The sequence below is a fragment of the Mytilus trossulus genome, chromosome 6 (genome assembly GCF_036588685.1).
Source record: "Mytilus trossulus isolate FHL-02 chromosome 6, PNRI_Mtr1.1.1.hap1, whole genome shotgun sequence".
NCBI lineage: Eukaryota > Metazoa > Mollusca > Bivalvia > Mytilida > Mytilidae > Mytilus > Mytilus trossulus.
Window position 1 is genome coordinate 57665480 of NC_086378.1, and position 17247 is coordinate 57682726.

General features: G+C 31.7%; 1 protein-coding gene across 1 annotated transcript; it reads left to right on the forward strand.

Moving 5' to 3' along the window:
- Positions 1-1153: 1153 nt before the first annotated feature.
- LOC134723582 (solute carrier family 22 member 21-like) lies at positions 1154-17247 on the forward strand. Its single transcript, XM_063587155.1, has 9 exons — positions 1154-1250; positions 8761-9058; positions 9770-10191; positions 12362-12589; positions 13403-13537; positions 14392-14474; positions 15327-15444; positions 15985-16057; positions 17010-17247. Exons 1-9 carry the CDS (start codon positions 1246-1248, stop codon positions 17199-17201), a joined length of 1554 nt encoding a protein of 517 aa, XP_063443225.1. The 5' UTR covers positions 1154-1245; the 3' UTR covers positions 17202-17247.

A 17247-nucleotide genomic window follows, 5' to 3' on the forward strand; every position in this document is an offset into this window, starting at 1 on the left:
TGTTGTTAGTTTATGTCTGTGTCTGCGTGCAATGTAGTTTTTCGAAAATTAAAATTGTAATAAATAAGGCCATTTTTTTTATTTTTTTTGCTTGAACTGTGCCATATTAATTTTATTTTCGAGACCTTTTATATTACGGACTTTATTATAATATTTTTCACCATTTGAACTTTGTTTGGAAGATGTCTCAATAATGTAAGAAAATGTAAAAAACAGAATTATTATTTTAAAGATGATTCATGCAACACATTATATGTACAGTCACCAGTAATGTGAATGAGGAGGAGTTGAGGTCCATTTACTTCTCTCGAGGTTCATGACGGTCACTAATATGCCACTTATTCTGAAGTGATATGAATTGCACTATTTGTTCATTATACTAAGGGAAGACATCAAAAGTTCAATGTAGGATAAAAACATAATTCACATAGTGTTTTCACTGAACCCACCCCCTCTTAACTTAATTTGGGAAACATTGATTTACCAATAGGTATATATGTAAAAATCGATTTTAGATATACAAAACTTGCAGAATTTTACCCCCCCAACTATTTGATTTAAGTTTTTTTTTATCTGACATTGATCATTGATCTTTTGACGTCGTCCCTAAGCTGTTGGTGGGCCGGGTTTTGATGGTCACCCAAAACCCCAGGACGTAGTTTTCACTGTAAATACAACGTAGATTTCGATTTATGTTAATGTATCAGTCTTTTATTGAAAAGACATAAATTCGCGTGCAAATATGGAAAGTGCAATTGTTCTATTCAGGATAACTAGGCGAATATAAAGAAATGTGTATCTTTTTTTTTAAATTCATTTTATATTTTTGAATGAAAGTTCATTGTCCATGTGTTTTACGTCACAATCACATACAAAATATAATCAACTTTCCATTACCCGATATATAAGGAACGGTGTTTGTACTTCTAAATGGGATCAATGTAAGAACTAATCATATGAGTACACTGCATATATCAGTTTTTGACATGTTTGTGATGCATGTTAAAATGAAGAGGAGATCAGGGCTCTTCACATCTCAGACGTGTTATCTATTCAACATATGTCAACACACTCTTTATCAATTTCAAAATATTTGACTAATGTACTCCCATATCATTGTTTATCATTACTTAACATACTTCACAACGTAGAAATTATCAAATTACATATATACCTATATACATATACTTTAAAGTTTTAACGACCGTGAACGCAAGAACACTGTTTCGTGTGTCTTCTCATCAAATGAGGTAAGGATATTTTTTGAAAAAAGGAACTTGCACAGAACCCAAAAAATAACAAAACAAAATAACTGGAACCTTACACTTCATCGGAAAAAAAATCATTTGATATATTATAGTTGTTTTACAAACACCAATTTTCATCATTGAGAAGTTAAATATTTCCTGGCTTAAAATTAGAACGTGATTAAAATATTCAGCTGATTTTTACAAAGTTATATCTCTGTAGTGTTACAATGTCTGTACCACCTTACAAATACATTGGGGCCGTAGTGATAGTGCGACGCTTCGCTAGTCCGACACCTCGATGGTCCGATAATTCGATGGTCCGACGATTCGATGATCCGACAGTTCAATAGTCCATTTACTGTTTTACATTGGCTAGAGGTAAAGGGGGAAGGTTGACATCTTAAAAAAACATGTTTAACCCCGCTGTATTTTTGCGCTTGTCTCAAGTCAGGAGCCTCTGGCCTTTGTTAGTCTTCGAGTTGTATGATTTTTAGTTTTAGTTTCTTGTGTATAATTCGGAGCTTATATGACGTCAATTATCACTGAACTAGTATATATATTTATCAAGGGGTTAGCTGAAGGACGCTTCCGGTGCGGGATTTCCTAGCTGCATTGAAGACCCACTGGTGACCTTCCGCTGTTGTCTGTTACATGTATATGGTCGGGTTGTTGTCTCTTTGATACAAGCTGATTTCCCATTTCTATTCTCAATTTTATTATTTAGTTTTGCATTGTTTTATTCCTTAACTTTTGTTTGTCTTCTTAATTTATTTGCAAGTTGATTGTTTCCTGCGATTTGGTTTTTATGTTGTGTTATCGTACTAATTGTTTTCAAACGTACTCCACCTTGTCGTTACACTAATACCAATAGTGCTGAAAGTGGCGTTAAACACAAAAAATCACTTGGTGTGCATGTATAACACAACACCCTTAATCAAAATAACAGAGAATCTTTGATAATTGTTTATTTTGATTTACATATACAAATGTAAGGAAAAAAAGGAAAGATAGACAGAAAAAACACATCTTCTTTTCAATTAACAGATTAAAATAAAATAATAATACAAGAATATTTAGACGACGATACTGCGGCCGACGACCGAAGTGAATATCAGTTTTTATGAAGGTCAATTATAAATCACATAAAATAACCGAAACAAAAGACAGTGATTATTCTATTCCATTTTCCACGAAAAAATAATGTACATGTATGTAATATAAAATCTTCACTAAAACCATCTCGCCTTTTCAGCTAATGTATAGGTCTATGGGTACTGTCATTGTTCGTACACCAAAATGAAAACAAGAGTGCACACACTGAAATGTCTCGCCGTCTTTACTAATCATTGATATAATGTTGATAGTTCTAAATATAAAGCTTTTCTACAACTGTCTCATAAACTTAACATTAACCAAGATAACTAAACATTGACCAATGAACCATGAAAATGAGGTCAAGGTCAGATGAACCATGCCAGGCAGACATTTTATCAATTCTTCCATACAAACAAATATAGTTGACCTATTGCTTATTGTTTAAGAAAAACAGACCAACACAAAAACTTAACACTGATCAATGAACCGTGAAAATGAGGTCGAGGTAAAATCAAACCTATGCGACTGACATAAATCATCAAACATTTCCATACACCAAATATAGTTAACCTATGGGATATAGTATTAGATATATAGACCAAAACTCAAAGACTTAACTTTGACCACTGAACCCTGAAAATGAGGTGGATTGCTATGCCTGGTTCTATTGTCTAGTGGGATCTAAAGGTAATGTGTAAGGACTGCAACAATTTCATGAATATTTTTTAAAAGAAAACAAGTCCGTATCGTAAACGCCTAATTTCGAGTGGGTACCAATTTATGTCTCATCATTTCAGTAACTGAGCTGGTGTTATGGACGCGGTTGCATGAGAAGTGTGCTGCTCTTCTCTGAACTTTTTCGATTTGTGAAATTTGCTGTTTTTGATGTGGGTCCCAAATTGTTGAGCAGTACTCTAATTATGGTCGGAGAAATGGTTTACTTTTGATGTAATTTTATCGATATGTTTGTCCCTTTTAAATTTGATTGTAGAGTTAGGGCTAAATATTTTGTAAAGTCGACTTTTTCTTGAGAGTGATTGTGTAATGTATAAATGAAGTCTAAAGGTTTGCGTTTTTGAGTTACACTAAGAATGTTGCACTCATCAGGGTGAAAATGCATGAGCTAGTCCTGCTATCACCTGCCGACCGCTTCTAAGTCAGACTGTAATTTAAATGTGTCATCTGGGTTTTTGATTTCTCTATAAATAATCTGCACAACATCTTAATGTACTATGTTCATTATATTTTATCTATCTTCAATTCACATAGTATATCTGAAAGTAATAAATTCTAACGTTATCTGTGATGGTTAGATTTTGATGAAATCTACAAATTTGTAAAATAATTGCTTGCCAATGGATGTATAACCGACGGATATCATAGTTGCTAAATACATAACTATTACTTTCTTCGTTGTATACCTTCTGAAAAGACAGAAATTCCAAAGTGTATAAGTTGTCCCTGATCAACATTTTCCCATCTGTTTAATGAAGAGGCGGCATAGCTAGCAGATTAGTCATATCAGAAGACATCGTTCGTTTCTAGATGAATTAATGTAAAACTATATGTATTTGTCGAAAAATCATCAACAACTACAAACCTTTCGTTCAATATTTCTTTTAACTAGGGGCGATAATTTGAAATTCTTCGGGGAGGGAGCAATTACATTTTCCCCAAAAAAATCTTATCAATATCAGATGGGACTGAAAATCAAGCGACACAAAAAGGAAAAAAATAGTTGTGTACAAAAGCGACATTTATGCCGCGGTAAAAAAAGTATCCCAAACTAGCAACAGGTGCAACATATATTCCTGAACCACTAAGAAAATCGTAATAATTTTTATTATATATATTGCACTAGTACAAATCTAAAACCGACTCTCAGAATCAAGAATAGCGCATAGCAGTCATTTTCATTCCCAAAAAGATTGTGATTGACCTCATATTTATTATTCAGCCATATGTATACATTGTACATGCATTGTGGTCGAAAGGAGTAGGTCCGGTAAAGGCCGATTTTGGCCTCAAATTTCAGGTTCATCTAATAAAAGATTTAGGACACTTTTTAAACATTTAAGTGTCTGCTTCAGTCGATTCAATTAGCTTAATTATGTGAAAGATTTGAATTGATTTTATTGTTAAAGAAACTCAAATTCAAGCTTAAATATGAAAAATATATCAAATATACCATATGTGGTCACTTTCAGATGAATTTTGTCAGAAATGAAAGTGGCCGCATCTACGGGGCGCCGAATGGGACTCATGTGGTTTTGTACTCAAAATTCAATTTTGTACGGACAAAAGTGACTTTTGTTCAACAAAAATGAGTTCAGTTAAACAAAATTTGTATCATACTACAAATTTGAAATTTTGTCATACAAAATTATCTATCAGCGGACAAAAGTCACTTTTGTCATGACAAAATTCATTTTTGTTACACAGACTTGACTTTTGTTACCTAATTTGAAAATTGAGCGACAAAAGTCAATTTTGTATTTAAATTAGTTTAGTTTGGTTTCTGTGAACTAATTTGCATACAAAATCGACTTTTGTTACACAAAATTGACTTTTGTTACACAAAATTGACTTTTGTTACACAAAATTGACTTTTGTTACACAAAATTGACTTTTGTCTCAACAAAATTGACAAAATTGACTTTTGTCTCAACAAAATTGACAAAATTGACTTTTGTCTCAACAAAATTAACAAAATTGACTTTTGTCTCAACAAAATTTACAAAATTGACTTTTGTCTCAACAAAATTAACAAAATTGACTTTTGTCTCAACAAAAATGACAAAATTGAATTTTGTCTCAACAAAAATGACAAAATTGAATTTTGTCTCAACAAAAATGACAAAATTGAATTTTGTCTCACAAAAGTCAATTTTGTCTCACAAAAGTCAATTTTGTCTCACAAAAGTACAAAAGTCAATTTTGTCTCACAAAATTGAATCTTACCGTACACAATTGACTTTTGTGATTTAATTTCCATATCAGGAAACAAAAGTCAATTTTGTATGCAAATATGTTTATATTTGCATACCTTTAAGACAAAATTGACTTTTGTCATGACAAATATAAATTTTGTCTACAAAAATTAATTTTGTCATCACAAAATTGAAGTTCTCACAAAACAAGTCTGTAGCACATAGTTTTGTAAGACAAAAATGATTTTGTTATGACAGAACTGAATTTTGTACAAAACCACAAGAGACCTATTCGGCGCCCCGTACATGCGGTGTTCACTCTCAACCTTTATATACATGTATGTTATGCATTATCATCAAATACAACTTACATTTGAATATTAACAATGATCACACATGCAAATACTTCCATATGAGACAGAAACCGTTTGAAATGTTACTCAAATGCTAAAATTGTGAAGATTTCAGTAATTTAGCATGACTTAATGATGCTAGTAACCGATACATGTGTATTGTATTGTCGAAAACAGCCCTTATTTATGTAGCAGAAGTATTATACTTTTAAAAAAAAATGAATTCTTGGGGTTCTTTGATACGGTGAGTCTTAATATGTACTTAGATTTTTGATTATGGGCCCAGTTTTTAAGTTGGTCCAACTCGGGCTCAAAAATTATTGTACTAAGTATTGCGCAATAGCAAAAAAAAATTCAATTGCACAGTATTCTGCAATAGCAAGAAATCTTCAATTGCACAGTATTGTTCAATAGCGAGAAATTTTCAATTGCACAGTATTGCACAATAGCATGAAATCTCCAATTGCACAGTATTGTGCAATAACAAGAAATTTTTAATTGCACAGTATTGCGCAATAGCAAGAAATATCTAATTTCACAATATTGCGCAATAGCAAGAAATTTTCAATTGCACAGTATTGCCAATAGCCAGAAATATTGAATTTCCATTGCACAGTATTGTCCCGTTTTCAAATTGGTCTACATTAAGATCCAAAGGGTCAAACATTGAACTTTTGTTTCATTTCAACAACAATTGAATATATGGGGTTCTTCAATATGCTGAATCTAACCCTGTATTTAGATTTTTTATATTTGGGCCCGGTTAACAAATTGGTCCACATGGAGGTCTAAAGGGTCTAAAATTAAACGTTATTTGAATGATTTCATCAAAAATTGAATTCTTATGGTTTTATGATATGCTGAATTTAACCATGTATTTTGATTTTGGATATTGGACCAAAATAGGTAAAAGTTGAAGTTCTTAGACCCCATTCATTCTGTGTCAGAAACCTATGTTGTGTCGTCAACTATTTAACCACAATCCAAATTCAGAGCTGTATCCAGCATGAATGTTGTGTCCATACTAGCCCCAACCGTTCAGGTTTCGACCTCTGCAGTCGTATAAAGCAGCACCCTGCGGAGTATCTGTTCCATTCATTTGTTATTTCTTAATTTGTGTGAATTGAAACAGTAAATGTTAATAACTACACTTTCATGCCACAACAAATACTGTATTGGTACATGTATCACTTATATTTGTATCCATATAACAAAACAAAAAATGAAAAGGAATAATTTTGCAATACCTTTTGAATACTAAATAGCTTTTTAGGTATTTAGACATATTAAGACTTATTAAGTAGATGTTGCTGATATCTGCTTGACATGCTTCAAATTCGATCAGATTACTTTTGGAGCAGTTATGAGTCTTTGAAGCATGCTCACAAAGGTTTTTTTGGTGAAATCATTTTCATATTGGTCAAAATTTGTCTTTGCTTCGACCAGCTTTGGAGGAGATATAAAGAATTGATATAAATCAGCACAGAGTTTTACTTCCTATCTTATTTAGACCCAATAATCATGTCAGACATAAGCCATTGTCATTACTTAAAACCAATAAATGTATTCTTATCTGAGGAAGAATTTCGACATTTTAACAAAAAAAATTACTAATCATGCTAATGATACTGACGATCCACCACAAAGTAATATAAATAGAACCATACCAATAGCAAGCAAATACATATAAAAAAGATGTGGTACGATTGCCAATGAGACATGTCACTGTACGGCCATAAACAATGAGCAAAGCCAATACCGCCTAATCAGCTATAAAAGGCCCCGAAATAACAATATAAAACAATTCAAGCGAGAATACTAATGGCCTTATCCAAAAAATACAATAGCCTTTCAAAACGTCATAGTTATTAGGACTAATATACACGGGTAAACCTACAAAAATGTTTTTTTTAATCAGTAATAAAATGTTAGGACTAAGCTTTTAGATACACTTCTCTTGGTGACGATTGCATATTGTATAATTAATAAAACATATAATATTTTACTAAGTAAATCCTGGAATTCCAGAAACTTTTGGCAATGGTGGAAATATTTCCATGGAATTTGTATTTCACAACTGATGTCTTCCATAAGGGGGGGGGCTTCTTTCTGGAATAGCATTGTTTTCTCAATGATAATACAATCACTAATCTGTCATTAATCAATCACTAATCCATCAGTAATCGGTCTTAAATCGATGAGTAATCTAATCGATCACTAATCGATCAAACTCCCGAGAGAGAGTTTGATCGATTAATGATCGATGACTTCAAGTCATCAATCGATAACTGATCAAATATGATCGATTAGTGTTCGATCACCGATCTGATCGATTAGTTAAGTCTTGCCTTATTTATGTTATAAAAATAAACAAAAAACTAATATGTAACACATAAATAAACAACAACCACTGAGTCACAGGCTCCTTATATTATGTTCTCAAATCTAGATATCATCTCCTATTTAGAAAAAAATAACATGTGAAAAAATGAACCTATTATGTGTTGCTCTCCCAGCTACAAAATGTATCCAAAACCAAAGATGTATATAGAAAATGGTCTATCATAATCATTTGGTAACTAATGTAATTACATGTCTGTATTGAACATAAAAAAATATCAAATAAATAACACTCCTAATGCTCAGATCGGTTGTCACCGTGCAACACAGTTATTAACACAATATAGGAAAAACATAGAACTCTTTTTGTCATAAGACACTGTCAAACATCCAAACATACTATCCACACTCATCTGTGTCCACACTTGTACTTTCAAAAAAAAAGCTTACAGTTTACATTTTAACAATTTTGCAAAACTGCGCAGTATATTTGGGGTCAAAAAGGGGTCTCACTAAACCCACTCTTTTGCTTGGCAGTTTCAGGTAAGACCTGTATGTTTAATATTATGCTTTTTACAGATTTTGGATTCTCACGAGTTTAAACGTCGGGCAACTTAAAACAAATTAATTTTGATTTGGATTTCTTTCCCAAACGAGGTTTTTTTTAACGCGATTTAACATGGATCAGTTTTGTGTATACTATATAGTATTTGACCTATATGATACATGTAATATCTTGAATCTTTAATGATTTATATTTTGCTATTTTCTTAAAGATTATTTCCATTACAGCATGTCCTCAGTAAGTGAATATTTGGAGAATACACTTGAGGAATGTGGAGGTCTCGGACGTTTTCAATGGCTTCTTATTGCCAGTATAATTGGCGGGAAAATTTCAATAACATGGACAACATTAATGATGTCATTTGGTGGTGCTATACCGGATTGGTCATGTCAGTGGGGAAATGAAACGACTATATTACAAAATATAACTATAGAATCAAAGACTTGTCATCCTCCACAAAATTACAGCGATCTTGAATGTGTCAGAAAGGTTTACGACGACTCCATGCATACAGTTGTAAATCAGGTATTATATTTAAGACATTATTCTTATGTTTGTCCACTACTCAGAGGTCAATCATTTAAAGTCTGAAAAAAAATTAATATCAGTTCAATTTGTCAAAAAAAATGAAAGTAAGCATAATACATCGGTCGTACTTGATGATGTCGGATGGCTGCTTAACGTCCAGTGGCAAATACATATGTAAATTCAAGACATCATGTAGGACAAAATAACTTAATATATAATAGATAAACATACCTACATTTTTTCTGAAACTTATATATTGACAATTTGTTGTTCTATGGTGTAACATAGAGGTATTTACATGTAAATCCCCTACATTATCTCTGAAAACTAAATACATGTATGTTCTTAATAATACTTGTTTTCACCTTTTACTGGTTATCATTTATAATATCTTTAGCTTTATATTCTTTTTATATTTACTGTATGCACATTGCGTGTATTGGCTTCATTTATATTTATATACGATATTTACATTGCATTATTTGCTTCACATTTTATTATTCTATTGCATGCTTGATTACAAATAGTCCCAGTTATTCTGAACGAACATTTGGATTGAAATATAATGCTAACGTCGTTCTCCTGAATGCCACAGAGTAATGGGGCTAAACAAACGCTTCTAATGTTCAACTGTACCCTTTAAGAAACACTTATTTCTGCATGATGCCAAAATAACAAAAGTAATGTAAATATAACATTTGTTTGTAGTGGGATTTAGTATGCGACCGAGACTGGATAACTCAGACATTCACCACCATTCAAATGGGAGGACTGTTAGTAGGTGGTTTAATCGCTGGACAAGTGGCTGATATCATTGGACGGAAACCTGCATACTTTATATCCATGTTTTTCTTGTTTTTATTTAATCTCGTGGCAGCATTTTCATCGAACTGGCAAATGTTTGCCGCTTTTAGATTTTTAATTGGCTTGGCAAGTGGATTCTATTTGTCGGTGTTCTTCGTCTTTGTGGCAGAATTTATGCCTCGAAAATATAGATCCATGATAATGGCGATCCCGGCATGGCCGATTTGGGCAGCAGCGTTTGGGGGAGTATCATACTTGATACATGATTGGAAATATCTACATATAGCCACTGCAGCTGTAACTGCTCCGTTTCTGTTTACCTGGTGGTATGTTTTCGATATATATATACTAGTCAACAAAAGAAACGATACACGACTTTGGAATAAAATTGATCAACAAGTATTAAATATAAAACATAATGAGATACACTTTTTTGAAAAGTTTTTATTTGCAATGTATGCACATGTGATAATGAAAATCAAAACTTGTCGGAAAGTATCTAAATTCCGTGTAAACGATCATAGGGTGCAAATTAGTTTTGCGGAAAGTTGAATAAAAAATCGACACATAATTTTCTAAGTACTAAATAAAATTTCAAATTTCTTCAAAAATATTCAATATGCTAATCAATTTATGTTCATGTTGTAACTAATGGGTTGAAATATTGTTTTTCAAAATTTTTGGAAAAAAAGTGTATTTTGAAATCTCAAAAAATGCAAAAAAAAAAAAAAAAATTCCGTCTCAAATCAATGCTTTAGATATGAAAACAACACACAGCAAATTTGGAACCTTTCGGATTAGTTTTAAGATCGTTACCGCTTTTTGAATATCACTTTACACATACTGTCTATGGTAAATCAGTATTTTAACGATTTCTCGTGGGGCCGAACTTTGCTGAACAAATAAACGAAGAAACTGTATGATTTAAAAAAAAAATGGATGGCAAACACTGTCTTTACCTTCAAATGAGAGGTTTGCATCATAAGTTGGAACCTCTATTTTTAAAATTGAAGTTTTATGTAAATTTTGTAAAAAAAAATAAATCGCGAAAAAACGTCACGAGAGCAAAAAAAAAAATATTTTTAAACGGATTTTTATTTCCATAATAATAAAGTATTCCTACCTTCAATATTGGTCCAATGAACGGAAAACTGTATCTTTAATTTGAAAAAAAAGTCTTGTATCGTTTCTTTTGTTGACTAGTATATTAAGAGATCTGTGTTGAAAAACATGATTCCTTTGGTTCTTTTTTATTGAGCAATCTGTCATTCTCACGGAGCAGCAGTATTTCTCATTTAAATTATCAGCAATACGATACAATGTAAAACATTTTATATAAAAACTATTTTTTGTTAAAAAAAAAAAAGTTTTTACCATTAATAGTCTCTAGTTTGATTTCATTATAATTATTATCTTTTTACCTATAATATAGCTTTCATATGTTTCACTTTGGTTTATAAAACTATTTGGTTATTATAATATAAATATGAGATATTATGTCAATGAGACAACAACCCAACAATACAAGCAACTAGACGACAGCTAGCTTTGTTCCTGGTGAAGTTTTATTCATGTCACATTTGAACATTATAAATTGCAAAGTTAGTGACGGTTTCGCTCTCAATGGTTCCACAGAGGCCAATGTTTTTAAGAAATGGTCGTGATTCTTTTTTGCAAATTTTTAGTCGGAAATCTTTATTAAATACTTTCTGGGCTGCATGGATACTGCCAATTAATGTGAATCATATTTAGTACGTTTTATTGTTTATATATTTGTAATAAGGCTTTGCATGACATCAGTTCTATCTTCAACAGTAAACTAATAGTTTTACGTTTTCCAAAACTAACGAATTAATACTTAATATTGAAACAATTATTTAATAAGCATGGTTTCAAAATTGTTTCAACTCTTTAGTTATATTTATATAATACTGGCCACGAAAAGGCCCCGTATGCTTAAAGCCGCAAGTTATGATTTGTTCAGAACGCACATATTTTATCTTCATGTGCAACGATTAATTAGAACTATAGTCTATAAGATTTCTTAACCTAAGTGGTTGTATGCATACGGACACTGATATCTTGATGTCCTTTGGTTATTTGAGTCGTTGGATTACTGATTACCATTTTAAGACGAGATTTTACTGATGATAACATTTCACAAATAAATCAAATAGATGTAAATCAAGATAATTAAAACTTAGGGACAGACACCACTGAACTCCAAAAGTATCGACACCACATGAGTCAACATATAATCGTCTTTACATTTTGTAGCTATGCATGCATGCATGTACCACACATCATGAGAATCCACACTCGAGGTCTACACGTCACAAAATCAGTTATAGAAATAAATAAAGATAGCCAAACGCACATTTGGTTATAATATACAATATAGACAACTTTATAGGAACAACATTTGGGATTTATTTTATGTTATTTAAAATGATGTGTTTAATTTCAAATGTCACGGTACAACTTTCATTAATTTAGGTTTATCCCAGAAAGTTTTAGATGGTTAGTTGCAAATGATCAAATAGAAAAGGCAGAGGAAGTTATAAGGAAAATAGCCCGTATCAACAATGCACCAGTACCAGACACATCCAAACTTAAAATGGTAGTAGAAAATTCAATATCTCACAACAACAAAAAGTATACATATCTGGATATATTTCGTAATCCTGACTTCCTAAAAAAGACCATACTATTAGCTGTTTCTTGGTTAGTAGTATTCAACATTTTATTTACTAGTAGATAGTCAGAAAAGTTATGATAAGACATTAATTTATATATATTATAAAGATTTCTATGTTGTTTTTATAAAACCATGCTGCTTATGATTTTCGTTAAATTGGAAACGGTTAGAATGTCCGAATAGGCTGTCAAAATAGGCACAGGTGTTTTTTTACTACATGTAAGCATATTGTTATAGAATCAGTGTCATTGGACTCGGTTTACAGTGTTGTCCCTATGTCTTCAATGTGTCATTTCGTAAAACAAATGCACATTTTTGTACTATTATTGGAGTTTCAGTTGACACTTGTTTAACTCAATGTATAATGTAGATTGTTGTGTATGTTTCTTGTTACTTCTCCGCATTGTGTTATTTCCAAAAAGTCGGAGTTGAAATTAGTAACTGGAAGGTACTAAAAACCTTTGATTTAGAGTAGAAAAACTCAGGGATAGACAAATCTACTCGAACGGCAAAATTAAGAGCAAGGGATTATTCATCTCAATTACAATGAGGCTTTCAAAGGGAGCAAACACTAAATTTCAGATGTCAAACTGTCTGAAAGCTTGTCTTTAACATTAGAGTGCTGCTATTTACAAAAGATTTCCCGACTTGATTATATATACAATGCTATTTTCAGTTGTTGTAGGATTTTTTAAATAATGGCATCTTTTCTATACGTTCTATTCACACCACTTCTACCCAAAGATTACTCGCACAATTCAATTCACTTGTAACAGCATCAGTTATTTAAAATAAATTATTGATTCTATCTTATAATTAAATTTTATTTTTAAATCTAGGATATCATTTGGATATGGTTACTATGCGATAGCATTTGGTGTGCAGCAGCTTTCTGGAAGTTTATATCTGAACATGTTTCTTCTTAGTATTGTGGAAGTTCCATCACAGGTCATAACTTATTTCTTAAATAATTGGTAAGTTGAAAATTAAGAAAAAAAAACAATAAATGTCAAGATGAATGAATATTTATCAAAGGTACCAGGATTATTATTTAGTATGAAAGTAGTATAAATAAAGGCAACAGTAGTATACCGCTGTTCAAAACTCATAAATCCATGGACAAAAAACAAAATCGGGGTAACAAACTAAAACCGAGGGAAACGCATTAAATATAAGAGGAGAACAACGACACAACACCGAAACGCAACACACACAGAAATAAACCACAGCAGAAACTTCTTTGACTAAAGTTCAAAGAGATTCGCTAAGTGTTTCTGTGAGATATTTCTAATATGACGAATCTTCGGAACAAAATCCTTTTCGAGACATTAAAAGTGCAGTTCGTTCTAACCTTATAGTGCATTTCCTTTTAACACAGACGATGCAAACGGCTAAGTGCGCACATGTTTTGATCATTTGTTTCTAAAAAGGTCAATTTATTTTATGAAACAAGGAATTATGGTGTTTGCCCTCAATGTTGACGGTATATATTAGTTGTTTTAAAATACTCAAACATATTTGCAAAATACCGATGTAGTCATGTTAAAACAACTTTACCATACGCAACACTTATATCTAACAACAGATATGTAGTATTTGTTGCCTAAACCAAGTTGAGGGAACTCTTTACCTTGCTTTAACCGACTTTCCAATGCAAATGAATAATATAAATATAATTTAACCAGCAATCAAATAAATACCAAGCAATACTTTTAGTTAACCGTCCGACAGTTTCTACATAGATTTTTTCAGAAGTATTTTTAAAAGTTTTGTTTTACTTTTTAAAGTATCACTACTGTAAAACGTATAATACTTGAATTTTCTATAGCATGGGAAGAAAATGGACGACGTTTATGTTTCTAGTCTTAGCAACGGTATCAGGAACAGTTGTAGGTGTTGTGCAAATGGTTGGTAAGACATTGAGTAAACCTATTATTTAAGTCACTGTTGTTGGACATAATTATGATTCAATTATGGAATCTCTACAAATACAATTGCATGTACTTGTACCCTTTCTACTATTACAAATAAATACGAAGTGTTTGTAGTAACAAAATAGCGACAAAACAAGAATACAAAATTAAAACTTGACCTACACGTGTCCCTCACAAGATGATGCCATCATGATTTGGTGCAACGTAATGAAATTTATGATGTTATAGTATATATTTTAAGCTTGTTTTAGCAATTACTACGTTTCGTTTACTCTTTTAATAACATTATCAAATGCAACATATAACGAAATAGTTACTAGACATAGTCAACAAAACAGTGCCATAAATAGAGCAGATATTTGTTTATTACTGATACTGTTCGTCACTGAATGTTTTCTTTGTGATTTTGCATTCACTTGTCAAACAGTATTTCTGTGATGTATAGTTTTTTTTCCAATTTCCTATTAAAGGGTTCTGTTAGGTGTGAGCAAAGGCTTTGTGTTGATGGTCATACTTTGACCTATAATTGTTCACTTTTTACACATTGTGACTTAGATTGAGAATTGTCTCATTGACACTCATACTACATACTTTTATTTATGCTGTCAATAACATTGGCGAAAACGACCAAAGTATACAAAACACAACATAGGACCTCAAGACTGAGCAACAAGAATTTGATCAGCATTAGTAAGTGATAACGCATCACACTATGACGGATTGCATTGGTAATCAATACTTATATAACTTTAAGACATTTCAAATTGGAAACCCAATATCCATGTAAAGGTAATATTCCTAATAGTATTGTATAATATTATTTAATTAGATATACCAGCGAAAGATGGACTTATCAACGGATTTGCCATGGCAACAAAGTTATTCTTAGCAGCAGGATGGTGCGCTTTAATGTTGTTAACGACAGAATCGTTTCCAACAGTAGTTAGGTATATGTCTTATATTGTATATAGAAACATGCAAAATATACACAACTTATAGCTTATACATAAAACGCAAAAACAAAAATCATAGATCGGAGAAAGCAAACAATATCGCGGTGAACAGATAAAAAAACAATGAAAAGACGTACAGTCAACAGAACATTAAACAGATCGACAAGTTAAGTTTTTCGAACACAACAACAGCTAAGGGAAAACTCGGATGCAGTGGAAGGATCACAAGTTGATGCACAACGAGCGACACATAATGCGTTATCACTGGCGAATAATATCCGGAATTCCACTTAATGGACTAACGGGTAGGTAAAAACCTCTTGTTTTACCATACATCAACTTTAGGCTCTCAAATTATCATGGAGTTTACTATGACACCATATTGTCAGTTTTGAGAATCATTAACAGATTGTACTTAACCGTCGCTTCCTTACACTATCTAGTGAAATTTCTTTTTATCAGGTGAATGTAAATATTATCAAATTGTTTTTTTTCCTTAAATATCAAATAATATTATAACAATTTGCTTTTTAGAAACATGGGTTATGGTATACAAAACTCAGTAACTCGAGTAGGAAGCATGGTGGCTCCACAAATCGTATATCTAGTAGGTTGAAAAAGATTCATCTATTGTTTTAGATTTTTATTTAAAATACGTATATTCAATTTGGATATTCCATTTTCTACATAATGATAATTTACTTGCTGTTTCTCTATCGGCCGTGGTATGAAATCGAAACTCGGTTGTATAAGACATGTATAACAGTTATTTATTTGTTTATTACCTGGGCTGTTTTTATCTTTTGTGATTGTTTTCTTTTTGGCAGACCCCGTGATCTGATCTTTATATAAGCGAGTTTCTGATCATTTTAATGAAATACATCGATTAGATAAGTTAACGTTAAGAATAATTATGTTTTTACTATGAGTGAAAGTATATCTGCATTACGCAATTGGTGAAATACCGTCCGCTATAAAAGGAATTGAATTGGTGCACAAATGAAAATAAAACTCGTTTTCTTTTCCAAAATATTAAATTGATTACAATTATGTTTCAATCAGATTTCCGAAAAACTATTTGATAAAGATTATAAAAGAATTGTTTAACAAGACTCTTAGGTCCATGTACTGATACCGAATTGAAAGGAAAGTTGTAATTTATCTAAAACTATACAACTATATTTTACCCCCAACAAATATTAATTAAGTAATTCCATTTTATTTGTATGGCTAGGTAAATTTGAAAGTATAGTATTAATAATTTCTTAAATAGTTTTCAGGGAGATGAATAATGTGAAGAACACCTACTGGAAGTCGAGATGGTTTTTTCTCGAACAATCCACAAATATTATATTCAGTTATATTGTACAATACAACCCTTTTTCCATATTCACACAGTCCCCATCAATTCTAGACTAACCTATATTTTGTTAAATGTTTTAACAAACAATCACTCACAAATAAGCAAGCATTTATAACGATACAAAAGCTGAAAACTTCCGAAACTAATTTAATGTACTATACATTTATATGTCATCTTAAGTTTTTCCCTTTTGCAGAGTCAGCACATAGATGGGTTGATGTACTTTCTAGTAGGAGCACTTATGTTCCTGTCTGCCATCTGTTTACTTGGCATTCCAGAGACAAGAAATAAAACTCTAAGCGATACGATCGAGGACAAGAAACACAAACAATATCAGGAGCACAAACAAGAGGAAAAATCTAAAGACTTGGTTTTAAGTGAACGCTAATGTCATTTAAAATTCAAGTTTCATATTAAATTCGTTGTACGATGAA